Source organism: Microcaecilia unicolor, chromosome 9, assembly GCF_901765095.1.
Source record: "Microcaecilia unicolor chromosome 9, aMicUni1.1, whole genome shotgun sequence".
Classification (NCBI taxonomy): domain Eukaryota; kingdom Metazoa; phylum Chordata; class Amphibia; order Gymnophiona; family Siphonopidae; genus Microcaecilia; species Microcaecilia unicolor.
Genome location: NC_044039.1, coordinates 96,245,593 through 96,261,205, shown reverse-complemented (window position 1 = coordinate 96,261,205; position 15,613 = coordinate 96,245,593). Strand labels below are relative to the sequence as shown.

The 15,613-nt window shown below is 44.3% G+C and overlaps 1 protein-coding gene across 2 annotated transcripts in view; it reads left to right on the top strand.

The window, feature by feature from the left end:
* Positions 1-15,613, top strand: part of LOC115477466 (inositol 1,4,5-trisphosphate receptor type 2) — an 801,768-nt gene that overhangs the window by 613,804 nt on the left and 172,351 nt on the right. For both annotated transcript variants that reach the window (XM_030214365.1, XM_030214364.1), the window contains exons 43-44: positions 11,932-12,027; positions 12,269-12,388. In XM_030214365.1, the coding sequence (XP_030070225.1) occupies positions 11,932-12,027; positions 12,269-12,388 (216 nt within the window). The remainder of the gene's footprint in view (positions 1-11,931; positions 12,028-12,268; positions 12,389-15,613) is intronic.

Below are 15,613 nucleotides of genomic sequence, written 5' to 3'. Positions count from 1 at the left end.
TAGAGGCTGGTAAGTCATATTTTATTCACATTTTTTGGGGTTCGGAGGGGGTCAGTGACCTCTGGGAAGGTATTGAGGGGGTCATCCCTGATTCCCTCCAGTTGTCAGCTGGTCATTAGGGCACCTTTTTGTGCCTTATTCGTTATAAAACCAGGTCTAGCTCAAAACGTCTCAGTTTTAGTTTTGTTTTGTTTCATTACAGCTGAAAAATGTCCAAGTCTTAGGAATGCCCAAATCCCATTCTTAATATGTTCTTGGCATGCCCCCTTGAGATTTGGACACACTGCAGATAAACAGCATAGCAAAACATCTGAAAAATAGGTTTCAAAAATACTGATTTGGACATTTTTGTGAGAAAAACATCCTAATGCTTCTTTATGCCACTTTTTAGCCATTTTTCTCTTTTGAAAATGAGCCCAGCAGTCACCTATGTGTCTTTGTAAAATTGTAGCATAAATCCTGCAGTATTCATGCATATATTGATGGTACTGACATTATGTCTGCTTGAGAGCAGGTGTTAATATACATGTGTATGTTGTAATCCCACCCATTCTCTGAGGACCAGCAGGATTCCATACCCACAGTATTGTGAGTGATATCACTGAGGGAATTCCAGCTTGGAGATGCTCCCCGTCATTGTCGCATGGGACCAAGTCAGTGGACTACTACTACTACTACTACTACTTAACATTTCTAAAGCGCTACTAGGGTTATGAGCTCCACATCTGTTATTCATCTCTTGTGATTTTTGCAGCCATCGTTATTATTATTTATCCAGTCATATAAGTGCTCAAACAGGGCCAGCGCCTTTTCCCCTGTAGTGTCCCAGATAAGATTTTTGGCGTTTATAATTTTAAGTTTTCTTTCTTTTGTAGCAGCTCACTAGACCCTCTTAGGTCTTGAGCTCCCTGGTCAGGGTTTAATATTTGTCAAGAGTGAATCATTGATTTCGCCTCAGCTTTTTTTCCTGACATGTCCGAACACTGTCCCTCATGGACACTCATAACTAGTGCCTGCAGTGTCAAGGATGTTGAAGCCCTGGTGCTCTCAATGCTGATGTTTCTTGGCTTCCACCCAACGCATTACATTGGGGTCCCTTGGTGTTGATGATGTTGAATTCTTCTTTGTCCTGAGGGTGGGATCAGACAATGCTCAATTAGGGCACCATTAGGGCAGCTTACTCTCTAAAGACGGAGCAAGTGAGATAGCCTCCATCGAGCCAGGACCATGCCATCAATTCGACCCTGATGATTTTGAGGGAGGTTGCTGGACTGGCTAAGCCTCTGCTTTTATCAATGTCTCCCTTTGAAGACCCACTACTCTCAAAGACATAGTTTCCCTTTAACCTCTCATCTGTCCCAGACCAGCCAGAGCTCTCGCTCCCATCCAAGGGAACAGAGGGCTCAGAAATTTCTACCGGCTCCCAGCCAAAGCAGGTGATAAGCTTTTCACTGGCTTCCAAATACAGGTTACAACATCCCCATCAGTCCATATTTCCAAATGCATCTCTGAATAGGTGCGCTTTCAGTTGTCTCTTAAATGTGATAGTATCATTCTCCAAGGACAAGCAGGCCATATTCTCACATGTGGGTGATGCCAACCACTTCACCTGGTGCAGAGCTTATACAAGCTACTAGAGCTTTAAGAGCACTCGCAATGTCCCCACCGTGTATGCGTGAGCACCTTCAGTCTCTTCTCATCCGCAGTGAGGAGGAAAAGTAATTGTCCCTTGCTCCTCATAGCGTCTGGTGCATGAGCATATTTTTTCGGGTTTTGTGTCTTTCCTTCAGGATTTTTTTTTGCCCCGACTTTTTGTTTTTCTTTTTTCAGAAAGGTCCCTCTCCCTTTCCTTATAGTTATAGTTTATTTTTACCCACTTTTAGGTTTCCTTTATTTTTGGCATGCTTAGTGGGCTCTCCTAGGCCTGAGTTCCGTTTGAGTATTTTCCCCTCACTTTTTCTGGTGCATGCCCCTTTTTTAATCACCATCGAGCCTTTTGATTTGGCCACAGTTGTTTTCCCTTCCATGTCATCGGAAGGTTCCCAGTGGCTTTTAGTGCTGTTGCTGGTGTAATAGGACCATCTCTGGGAATAACTACTACTACTACTTATCATTTTTAACACTTATTCTTGGTGTCTTCAGTGCTTGGGGCCTGAACATACCCCTTCCAGCTATGTTCTTTGCCTTCATATGAAGAAAATATTCAGCTGGCCAGAGATCTTCAAAGGGAAAAGATTTTTGGAGCCCAGTCCAAAACCTGTGCGTCGGTATTGGCGTCGACGTCACGAGTTGCATTGGCATCAGCCCGTATGGCTGAAAGGCCTGTCTCAGACACTGGGAGTGGACACGCATGGAGTTGGGACCAGTCACAATTGGATCAGACGTCGAGGCAACATGGGGATCAATGTCATCCTTAGCACCGAGGAGCATCGATGACTGGCATTGGGCAAAGACCAAGATGCATCAGCATCGAACCCCCTCGACACATGATACCTGTGTCAGGATTGCGGGAGGTCAAAATTATTGCTGGACATACTTATATTAATATGGAATCAGTTTGACATATTAAACCAGCTTCTGACCTCTGATAAACTCCCCCCTACCCTTCAGGAACCATTGAGGATGAAATGGACCAAATGGTGCTCAGGGAGGCCTGATAGCCCTTTGGTTTCTCAATTACTCCTGATTAACATACCTTTTGTTCCATCTGGGAGCAGGGCTTCAGAGCAACCAAAGCCAGACATAGATGCTCCATCACTAGGGATTTCAAACAGGACAACCTGTGAAAGTTGTCACCTTTCCTGACTTCAGAAAGTATCTGGAGTCCTGTAAAGGAAATAACTGGGAAAGAGAGAAGTTTTTGATCTCTCTCTGCTCCTGTTCCCTCTCAGTTCTTATTAGGTATAAAGCAGAGCTCATGAGGGCACTAGGGCTCTCTCTGTCTTTCTCTGTGCAGCAGAGCACAGAGCTCAGCTTGGGGTCTACTGCCCACCCCCCTCTCTCTGTCCCGGGCACTTCTCTGTGTCCAGGGCACTACGTCTCCCTCTTTCTTTCTCCCTGCAGCAGAGGGCACGGGACTCTGCTGGGCTGTCTTTGTTTCTTCTTCTTCTTTCTCTGCACACCTCCATCTTTAGCCACCAGAGCACCTGGCTCTGCTCCCCACCTTCTCAGACAGCCCTAGTCCAAGGTTTCTTTCTTCTTCTGAACAAACACCCTATCCTTTCTTTCTCCCTCCCTCTAAACACACACCCCAAGACAGCTTGTACCCTTTTTCCTGTACTAAGTGCTGTGAGCCAATACATATATGCAAATATAATATACTTTATATATCCAAATCCGTGTGGATTGCGTATTCTTTGGGAACCCACTGCCTCTGTGAAGTGGACCCCGGGACCAACCCTAGACAATGATAGCTGACAACCTGGAGTTCCGGGGCACCAAGGATTCGGTCTTCAAGAAGCAGTGGTGCCAGGAGGACTGCTGCCCTTCCACACAAGAGGTGCCAATGTGCGGGTCTCCACACAGCCAGGACTAGGCACCTGTCTCTACGTCGGCAGTTCAGTAGTCTGTCTCTGAACTGGCACCCCAGCCTTTCCTGATGGCCGCTCTCCATGAGTGCATCTGGGCCATGCTCTCTGAACTCTTTGTGGGGTTTTTACAGCAGTGTGCATTGGCATCTGGTGTGCTTGCACTAGCCATGTCAGTTCCTGCTCTCCCTTGGCCTGTGTTGAGGTCTCCGACACAGCTATCGTGTGTACCATAGATATCGACAGCCACCTGTGTGGGCACCCGCTCAACGTCAGTAAAGGAAGCTTTGCCAGAGTCAAAGTTGGAACCCACTTCTTGATGCCTTCCTCGAGGACATGGCTCCTCTGTTTTGACTTAGGCTTGGTCTTGGCCCTTCCATGAGAAGTTTTTCACTGACACCGATGAGGAGCGCTAATGGGAGTCTGATGTGGATCCACAGTACGTCTCGGAGGAGGAGTCCTATGGCATCCCATCTGACCCTTCCCCTCCTGGGAAGCAAGTGTGCCTTTCCTTCCCAGGTTTTGTGTGGGAAATGGCAGCTGCTATTCCCATTCATTTGGAGACCGAGGATGAGTCCAGGGCTGAGATATTTGAGGTCCTGGACTATGAATCTCTTCCTGTAGAGGCTGTGATGATCCCTCTTTACTGGATTCTGAAAGATGTTCAGGTGAAGATCTGGGAATCCCCTCTGTTGATCCATGCCCTGCTCAAGAAGATAGACATCATGTATAGGATCCAAAGTTCCCCAGGGTTTGACAAGCCTCAATTGCCTCTTCATTCCCTGGTGGTGGAATCCACGCTCAAAAGAGCCAGGAGTTCTAGTGACTATACTTCAGCACCCCCTGGTAGAGAAGCTAGAACTCTGGATTATTTTGAACAGAAAATGTATTAGACCTCTATGCTTCTCTCCCATGTTCAAATTTACCCAGCTGTGCATGAGCCTGTACTTGCAGAACTTGGTGCACAGTATGTCTGATTTGGTGGCTTCTTTCCCCCAGGAGCAGGCCAAATCACTTTGCCAATTAGTCAAGCAGCAGAAGGCATTTAGAAAGTTGTTGGCCAGGGCGCCTATGACACCTTTGATGCGCAGATCTCATGGCTGTGTGTCTCTGACTTGGACCCTGCATGCCGGGGAAATAACCTTTTTGAAGACAAGGTGGAAGTCGCTGACCTCATCAAGAAACATACTGACACTATTGACACTGTCTCTCATCAGATGTCTTCTGCTCCTTCCTCCTCTTCTAGGAGGTTTTTGAGCAAGTCAAAGAATGGTCCCTACTCTTGTCAGAGATGTAAGTATGCCCCTTCTCACCAGCCTCAACAAGCTCGGTCCCAGCGTGCTCATTCTCGTCAATATCGTGCGCCTAAGGCCTAGCCAGCTCCCCAGTCAAAGCTGGGGACAAACTTTTGATTGTCTCCAGCAAAACATAGCCACAGTAAAAGTAACTCTCGGACTACCTACCGGTCATGGGGAGACTGAATTTTTTACAAGACAGGTGGCCCTTTATAACCTCTGACTGGTGGGTTCTCCAAATAGTCCATCATGGTTACGCCCTGCATTAGCGTCATCAACCACCAAATTGCCCACCAAGAGGCAATAATATATTTATTAACGATTTAGAGATGGGAGTAACCAGCGAGGTAATTAAATTTGCTGATGACACAAAGTTTTTCAAAGTTGTTAACTCGCGAGAGGATTGTGAAAAATTACAGAATTTATTTTATTTATTTATTTACGTCAATTTATATACCGTATCTTATTGCAACTGCAAGACAGAACGGTTTACAGTTTGTAAAATAGAAAAAGAACAATACAACATTATATGTACAGTTTGGACAAACAATGGAACTCCAATCATTATAGGAAAGCACAGCAACCAAAAATTAGCTACATAAGATAAAAACAGTATAAATTATGATTTAGTATACAGGAAAGCACCGCAAATACAGAATTGAGTACATAATATAAACTAAACAAACATAAACAGTACAAATTATGATTTAATATACATTGAAGAAACCCTTTTATAACCTTGCCTCCATTATTCTAAATTCTGTTCTACATAAGGAATTGTCAAATTTGACAGGTAGTCAGGGTTTAGTGTGTGAAAAGCCTTATGGGTCAAAACTAAGGCTTTAAACTTAACTCTTGCTTCAACCGGAAGTCAGTGCAATTGATGTAATAAAGGTGTTACTCTGTCATCCCTCCGGGCCCTACAAATCATACGCGCCGCTGTATTCTGTTTTCTTTGTAGTCGTTTCAAGCTAGCTTGAGTAATCCCTGCATATATGATATTACAATAGTCTAAGCGTGAGGTGATGTAAGCAGATGTCAGTGTTTTAAGGGAACCCTACTAATTGAATTCCTAACTGACCTAAGTCTCCTAAGATGGAAGAAAGATTTTTTCACTACATCGGATATTTGTTCCTCAAAAGTCAAAGCAGAATTGATTTTTAACCCCGAGGTATCTAAAGGATTTAACTGTAGGGATGTTCTGGCCAAATAGCATAGGTACCACTGCTGGACATGTACCCTGTCCTACTATCCAAGACGTTACAGTCTTATCTGGGTTTAATACTAATTGATATGTTTTCAGCCAGTCTGCCACTTTATCCAGACAGATTTGAAGCGGTGTAAGGTCTATATTAGATGGTTTAACATAATGAATGAGAAGGAAATCATCTGCATATGAGTAAAAACTAATACCCATTGTTTGAATGAGGAGTGCCAAGGGACTAACATATAGATTAAACAGTAATGGAGACAGGACCGATCCCTGTGGAACCCCACGTGATAGATTGTATGTTGTAGAAGAAGATTGCTGCTGAACTACTTTGAACCTTACGAGACTGGGAGACTTGGTGGCTAAGTGGCAGATGGCGTTTAATGTGAACAAGTGCAAGGTGATGCATGTGGGAAAAAAGAACCCGAATTATAGCTACGTCATGCAAGGTTCCATGTTAGGAGTTACGGGCCAAGAAAGGGATCTGGGTGTCGTCGTCGACAATACACTGAAACCTTCTGCTCAGTGTGCTGCTGCGGCTAGGAAAGCTAATAGAATGTTGGGTATTATTCGGAAAGGTATGGAGAACAGGTGTGAGGATGTTATAATGCTGTTGAATCGCTCCATGGTGCGACAGCACCTTGAGTATTGTGTTCAATTCTGGTCGCCGCATCTCAAGAAAGATATAGTAGAATTGGAAAAGGTGCAGCGAAGGGCGACAAAAATGATAGTAGGGATGGGACAACTTCCCTATGAAGAAAGACTAAGAAGGCTAGGGCTTTTCAGCTTGGAGAAGAGACGGCTGAGGGGGGACATGATAGAAGTTTATAAAATAATGAGTGGAGTGGAACAGGTGGATGTGAAGAATCTGTTCACACTTTCCAAAAATACTAGGACTAGGGGGCATGCAATGAAACTACAGTGTAGTAAATTTAAAACAAATCGGAGAAAATGTTTCGTCACCCAACGCATAATTAAACTCTGGAATTCGTTGCCGGAGAACGTAATGAAGGCTGTTAGCTTGACAGAGTTTAAAAAGGGGTTGGACGGTTTCCTAAAGGACAAGTCCATAGACCACTACTAAATGGACTTGGGAAAAATCCACAATTTCGGGAATAACATGTATAAAATGTTTGTAAGTTTGAGTAGCTTGCCAGGTGCCCTTGATCTGGATTGGCCGCTGTCGGTGACAGGATGCTGGGCTTGATGGACCTTTGGTCTTTTCCCAGTAAGGCATTACTTATGTACTTAGGATCTCACTTCAGCTCTCAGCACAATTAGGTACTTGTAAGGAACTCCCTGCCCTTCTAAAAGACCATGTAGTCAAGCCCGTTCCACCAGGGGGAAAAGGGCTGGGATTCTATTCCAGGTACTTCCTTGTGCCCAAGAAATCGGGGGGGGGGGGGGGGGGGAGGCAACCCATCCTAGACCTAAGGGCCCTGAACAAATACTGGTCAATGAAAAGTTCAGGATGGTTTCCCTAGGCACCCTTCTCCCCATGATTCAGAAAAATGATTGACTATGCTGTCTGGACAAGTGTCTTGCAGCAGTCACAGCATCCATATGCAGACTTGGAGTCCATGTGTTCCCCTACCTGCACAATTGGCTGATAAAGCGCACATTGAAGGATGGTGCTGAACAGTCCATGCAGAGCACTATTTGGGTGCTGGAGCTACTAGGGTTCATTTTAAACTACCCCAAGGTTCATCTTCATCCTGTTCAGCAATTAGAGTTCATCAGAACCCTGCTAGACACACAGCAGATGTGGGCTTTTCTCCCGGTTCCGAGGGTGGACACTCTTATCGCTTTTGCCACTCAAGTCTGAGCCAGTCAGCAGGTCACAGCTCAGAAGATGTTGAGATCATTAGGCCACAAGGCCTTCACTGTCCATGTCATGCCTATGGCATGTCTTCACATGAGATCTGCCCAGTTGACCCTAGCTTTCCAGTGGTTCCAAGCCTCAGGGAACCTAGCGTATGTCATCTGAGTAGCACCAGAGTTGACACAGTCTCTCCTTTAGAGAACGATTTGGTCCAATTTGACTGTGGGACTTCCATTCTAAATTCCTCAGCCCCAGAAGGTGCTGATGATGGATGCTTCCTGCCTGGGGTGGGGAGCTTATGTAGATAGGTTTCACACCCAGGGGGCTTGTTCAGCTCAGAAATCAGACCTTCAGATCAACCTCCTGGAGCTACGGGCAAACTAGAACACTCTAAAGGTTTTCAGGGATCGACTGTCAAGCCAAATTGTACTCATTCAAACAGGCAATCAGGTTGCAATATACTACACCAATACACAGGGGGGTACCAAATCACACCCACTGTGTCAGGAGGCTGTCCAGATGTGGCAGTGGGCACTCCAGCATGGGATGCTTCTCAAGGCCACTTCCCTGTTGGGCAGATCCAACAGCCTGGCTGACAGACTGAGCAGTGTCATGCAACCGCACGAGTGGTCATTCAACATGGTCATTGCCCGCTAGATCTTCAAAGTGTGGGCACCCCCTCAGTGAACCTCTTTGCCACTGAACTCTATCTCAAAGTCCCTCCGTTCTGTTCCACGCTCCAGGCCCACAACAGACTAGTGTCAGATACCATTCTCCTTCATTGGGGGACGAGTCTTCTCTATGAGTATCCTCCCATCTCTCTGGTGGGTAAGACTGCAGAAACTCAAGCAAGACCGAGCAACCATATTCCCTATCGCCAATAGGCCCAGGCAAATCTGGTTCCCTCTTCTTCTTCTGGAGTTGTCCTCTGAAGAACCTTGGAGGCTGGAGTGTTTTCTGACTCTTATCACGCAAAACGAGGGACCTTTTCTGCATCACAGCCTCCAGTCTCTGGTCTTCACAGCCTGGATGTTGAGAGCTTAGAACTTGCTTCCTTGTGTCTTCCTGAGGGTGTCTCCTGGATCTTGCTGGCTTTCAGGAAAGATTCCACAAATATGTGTTACTCTTTCAAGTGGAGGAGGTTTGCCGTCTGGTGTGAGGGCAAGGCCCTAGATCCCCTTTCTTGCCCTGTACAGACTCTGCTTGAATATCTTCTATACCTTTCTGAGTCTGATCTCAAAACCAACTCTGTAAGGGTTCACCTTAGTGCAATTAGTGCTTACTATCTTTGGACAGCCTCTAGTTGTTTGTTTTCTGAAAAGTTTGCTTTTGACAAAGCCCCTTGTCAAGCCTCCACCTGTGTCATGGGACCTCAGTATTGTCCTCACCCAGTTGATAAAAGCTCCTTTTGAGCCACTCAATTCCTGTCCTGGAAGGCTTTGATTTTGGTGTCTGTTACTTCAGCTCGCAGGGTCAGTGAGCTTCAGGCCCTGCTAGCAGATCCTCTGCATACACCCTAAGTTTCTGCCTAAGATTGTGTTGGAGTTCCATCTGAACCAGTCGATCATTCTTCCAACATTCTTTCCCAAACTACATGCCCATCCTGGTGAAAGTGCACTGCACACCTTGGACTGCAAGCGAGCATTGGCCTTTTACTTGGAGCGGACTAGGCCCTACAGACAGTGCACTCAGCATTTTATTTCTTCACTGTTCCATCAGGATGGGGGTTGCCATCGGGAAATGCACAATATCCAATTGGTTGGCAGATTGCATATCATTCAGTTATTCCCAATCTGTTCTGACTCTTGAGGGTCATGTCAAGGCTCACAATGTTAGGGCCATGGCTGCGTTGGTAGCCCACTTGAGGTCAATTTCCATTGAAGAAGTTTGCAAGGCTGGAACGTGGTCTTCAGGCCACACATTCACATCTCATTACTGCCTTGAGCATAAAACCCAATGTGATAGTCGGTTTGGACAGACAGTTGTGCATAATCTAACTCCACTCCCTAGGCCCATTCTGTTCTGTTCCAGGCTGCACTGTCACTCAGTTGCATATAGTTTCAGGTTAATTACTATTTTATCCTTCTCGTTGCGAGGCCCAGTTGACCTGTGGATGTTGTTTTCAGCGAACCTGGTAGCTAGGGATTCCCACATGTGAGAATATTGCCTGCTTGTCCTCAGAGAAAGCGAAGATACTTACCTGTAGCAGTTATTCTCTGAGGACAGCAAGCCATTCATTCTCACATGCCCTCACACCTCCCCTTGTAGTTTTTTCATTTTTGTAGTACACTATAGTATTGTACTGAAGGTCCTGCGCTCTCGCAGCAGGTGGGAAGGCACTCGTGCATGTGCAGTGTGAACTCTGCGCATGCTCTTAAAGCTTTAGTAGCTTGTTTAAGCTCGCACCGGGCAATGTGGATGACATCACCCACATGTGAGAATGACTGGCCTGCTGTTCTCAGAGAATACCTACTACAGGTAAGTATCTGTGGCTTTGGGGCTTTGGGCAATCTGGAAGGTGATTCAGGCCTATTGCTCCAGCAATGGAAAATGTGCAGGTCCAAGCCTCTTCAAAATTAACATTGTAAGGTTGGAATCAATAGATAATACCATCTGATTTAAGCGAGCTGTTAGGTCTGTAAATTTTAAACACAGCTGTAAGGTATAAGGAGCATCCTGAGTGCTTTGTGGATGTAAATCAGGGTTTTGTATCTTATTCTGAATACAATGAGCATCCAGTACAGTTTCATTAGTAACTGTGTAATGTACTGGTGAGAAGGAACACAACACAGCAATCTGGCTGCAGCATTATTCCCCAAATTCTATAAAAGTCACTAAAAATTCCACACACAAATTTGGGTGCATGCCCAATTTGCACACAAAAGGTAATTGAATAATGAGTCAATTAGTGCCAGTAATTGAATGCTAACAATGAATTATCGGTGCTAATTGGTGTTAATTAAATTTTATGTGGCCGGATCTGTGTGGATCCTAAAAGAGGGTGCAGCCATGGGCTATGGGCTGATCAGGGGCATTCCCATAATTTATGCATGCCATTACAGGGGTTCTGCACCTATTTTAGGCAAGGGGATGTACACCAGGGTTTTGTTGGTGTAAATGGTCATGCCTAAAAGCAGTCAGCGTACCTGGGGCAAAGTGCTGTTCTATAAACGGTGCCTAACTTTTCTGAGTGCCGTTTATAGAATAGCACTGTGCTTTTTTTTTTTTGCACCAATTTTTTATTGAATTTAGTCCTGTACTTTGAAGAAAAGTTCTAAAGTTACCTAATGGGATCATGGGTTTTAATTTGCTCAATAGTCACAGTTTAAAAAAATATCCCTCACCATAGTCCAAATTGACACTTTGAAAGGTAAGTGAGAGTCAAGGATGTCCCCAAGATGTGTATCTGTTGAGCAATAGTAAGCTTCAGATCACATAACTTTGCAAGAATATTGTGTCTAGACTCTAAAGGAATCGCTGACCATCATAATCTGTTTGTCCAACATTCAAAGAAAGTTTGTTGTCATATATCCAAAATGAAACAGCAGAAAACACTTGTAGATGTTTAAGAAGTTTATCTGAGGAGGTGTCAAATGGAAAGAATTGGATATCATAGGCATAGATCCATTAATAGACATCCAGTTCCTTCAGCTTCCAGAGATATCAGATAAAGATTGAATAGAATGGTAAAAATGGAAAATCTCTAGGGTGCTCCCGCAGAAAGTTGTTTGGGGGAAGTAAAGTTATCTCCTACTCTGTTTGCACTCTGCCTGTCAAAAAACCCCCACACACATTGTAGGACTACACCTATAATCCTAAACAACTTAAAACAACTCATTAAAATGTATAGTTTTGAATGCAACTGATATATCCTTTTGCACTAGTAATATATATTTGTTAGTATGTGTGTGTAGCTACTTACTGCTTTATAGTTAGTTTACATAAATTCAGTAAAGAAGAAATAGCCTTATACCATATGCATAGCAGAGAGAAAACTAGAAATTGTCAGCTGAAATACGTGCAAGTAGTGTTACCTTATCTGATAATTTTTATATCTGCTTTAATTTGCTTCTGCAGAACAATGCATCTAAGCTTTTACTTGCCATTATGGAAAGCAGACATGACAGTGAGAATGCAGAAAGGATTCTTTACAATATGAGGCCTAGAGAGCTGGTAAGGAAACACTTTCTCTTTGTATTATTGATAGGACAGTAAGTTAGAACATAATTTACGTCAGACGTTTTTTTTTTTTAATTTAAGCTGGATGCTGCCTATGAATGCTAGTGCTATGCAATTCTTTATCAGACATATTTGATACATAGCAGTGCAGAATTTAAATACAGTGATTATTTTCTTCCTTTCAGTATGCTTTACCAGCTGGACTAATTGACTCAGTCTTGTTTCTGTCCAAAAGGTAGATGTAATGAAGAATGCCTATAACCAAGGACTGGAAGGTGAACATGATGAGCATAGCACTGATGATGAGGTTTCACCAAAAGACGTTGGGCATAATATTTATATACTGGCACATCAGGTATGCTGTAGAATTTATATTTTGCTATTCTGCTGCTGAATATTTGAGTCTTAAAGGCAGTTTACATATAGTACGTACTCTTATGAATATTTACCTACCTAGTATTTTACAGTGTTTAGAAGTTTAGTTCTCAACTAGTCTTGTTCTTAGGTATGAGACAGTTCCCCCCCCCCCCCCCCCCCCCCATATTCAAAACTATTTTACTAGCCAGGAACGGCTCCTGGCCGGTCAAATAGCGTTTAAGTGCCTAACTGCAGATAGCCAGTTATCTCCCTCTGACTATCCCAATTAATGGCTATGTCATGGATATTCATTGCCAAACCGGCTATGTTGAGTGGTCAAAATAGGCCACTTAAATAGCAGGCCTATCTATTACTGCTAAAAAGTTAACCTGTTAGCGCTGAACATTGGCATAGCTGGTTAACTTTTTAGCGGCCAAAATAAACCCGAATATTAAATGCCAGTCTCCGGAAATGGCCCAGCATTGAATATCCGGGTTTAACACCAGAGGCGGACAGCAAACACACTGCCCTCCACTGGCTGAATATCGAGCCCAGTAGCATAACAGTACTTGGATTGTATCACCAGGTGCTTGCAGCCACTGAATTATGCATATTGGAGTTACTGTGTGTGGTCTAGCAGCAATTAGGGAGTAATTCTGTAAAGTGAGTGCTAACATTTGTGTGTCAATGATGTAACATAGTAAATGACGGCAGATAAAGACCTGAATGGTCCATCCAGTGCCCAACAAGATAAACTCATTTTACATGGTACAGTGGTGGAAATAAGTATTTGATCCCTTGCTGATTTTGTAAGTTTGCCCACTGACAAAGACATGAGCAGCCCATAATTGAAGGGTAGGTTATTGGTAACAGTGAGAGATAGCACATCACAAATTAAATCCGGAAAATCACATTGTGGAAAGTATATGAATTTATTTGCATTCTGCAGAGGGAAATAAGTATTTGATCCCCCACCAACCAGTAAGAGATCTGGCCCCTACAGACCAGGTAGATGCTCCAAATCAACTCGTTACCTGCATGACAGACAGCTGTCGGCAATGGTCACCTGTATGAAAGACACCTGTCCACAGACTCAGTGAATCAGTCAGACTCTAACCTCTACAAAATGGCCAAGAGCAAGGAGCTGTCTAAGGATGTCAGGGACAAGATCATACACCTGCACAAGGCTGGAATGGGCTACAAAACCATCAGTAAGACACTGGGCGAGAAGGAGACAACTGTTGGTGCCATAGTAAGAAAATGGAAGAAGTACAAAATGACTGTCAATCGACAAAGATCTGGGGCTCCACGCAAAATCTCACCTCGTGGGGTATCCTTGATCATGAGGAAGGTTAGAAATCAGCCTACAACTACAAGGGGGGAACTTGTCAATGATCTCAAGGCAGCTGGGACCACTGTCACCACGAAAACCATTGGTAACACATTACGACATAACGGATTGCAATCCTGCAGTGCCCGCAAGGTCCCCCTGCTCCGGAAGGCACATGTGACGGCCCGTCTGAAGTTTGCCAGTGAACACCTGGATGATGCCGAGAGTGATTGGGAGAAGGTGCTGTGGTCAGATGAGACAAAAATTGAGCTCTTTGGCATGAACTCAACTCGCCGTGTTTGGAGGAAGAGAAATGCTGCCTATGACCCAAAGAACACCGTCCCCACTGTCAAGCATGGAGGTGGAAATGTTATGTTTTGGGGGTGTTTCTCTGCTAAGGGCACAGGACTACTTCACCGCATCAATGGGAGAATGGATGGGGCCATGTACCGTACAATTCTGAGTGACAACCTCCTTCCCTCCGCCAGGGCCTTAAAAATGGGTCGTGGCTGGGTCTTCCAGCACGACAATGACCCAAAACATACAGCCAAGGCAACAAAGGAGTGGCTCAGGAAGAAGCACATTAGGGTCATGGAGTGGCTTAGCCAGTCCCCAGACCTTAATCCCATTGAAAACTTATGGAGGGAGCTGAAGCTGCGAGTTGCCAAGCGACAGCCCAGAACTCTTAATGATTTAGAGATGATCTGCAAAGAGGAGTGGACCAAAATTCCTCCTGACATGTGTGCAAACCTCATCATCAACTACAGAAGACGTCTGACCGCTGTGCTTGCCAACAAGGGTTTTGCCACCAAGTATTAGGTCTTGTTTGCCAGAGGGATTAAATACTTATTTCACCCTTCAACATCTTCTGTCCTTCTGTGACTGTTCTCTTGTGCTTGACTGCTTAAATATTTTAAATTTAAATGCTTTACTTTTTGTCTATTAGATTGTAAGCTCTTTGAGCAGGGACTGTCTTTCTTCTGTGTTTGTACAGCGCTGCGTACACTTTGTAGCGCTCTAGAAATGTTAAATAGTAGTAGTAGTAGTATTTCCCTCTGCAGAATGCAAATAAATTCATATACTTTCCACAATGTGATTTTCCGGATTTAATTTGTGATGTGCTATCTCTCACTGTTACCAATAACCTACCCTTCAATTATGGGCTGCTCATGTCTTTGTCAGTGGGCAAACTTACAAAATCAGCAAGGGATCAAATACTTATTTCCACCACTGTATGTAATACTTTATATGTATACCCGAGTTTGATTTGTCACTGCCTTTCTCAGAGCACAGACCGTAAAAGTCTGCCCAGCACTGTTCCTGTACTAAAAGTTCTGAAGCTAACGTCGAAGCCCCTTAAAAATTACACTCCATCCCATCCATATCTATTAAGTCACGATCAGGGCACAGACCGTAGAAGTCTGCCTTGCACTGGTTTTACTCTCCAAATACTAGCATCGCCACCCAATCTCCACTGAGATTCTGTAGATCCATTCCTTCTAAACAGGATTCCTTTGTGTTTATCCCACGCATGTTTGAATTCCATTACCGTTTTCATCTCCACCACCTCCCGTGGGAGGGCATTCCATGTATCTACCACCCTCTCCGTGAAAAAATACTTCCTGAAATTACTCCTGAGTCTGCCCCCCTTCAACCTCAATTCATGTCCTCTAGTTCTACCACCTTCCCGTCTCTGGAAAAGGTTTGTTTGCAGATTAATACCTTTCAAATATTTGAACATCTGTATCATGTCACCCCTGTTTCTCCTTTCCTCCAAGGTATACATGTTCAGGTCAGCAAGTCTCTCCTCGTACGGCTTGCAACGTAAATCCCATACCAATTTCGTAACTTTTCTTTGCACCGCTTCCAGTCATTTTACATCTTTAGCAAGAT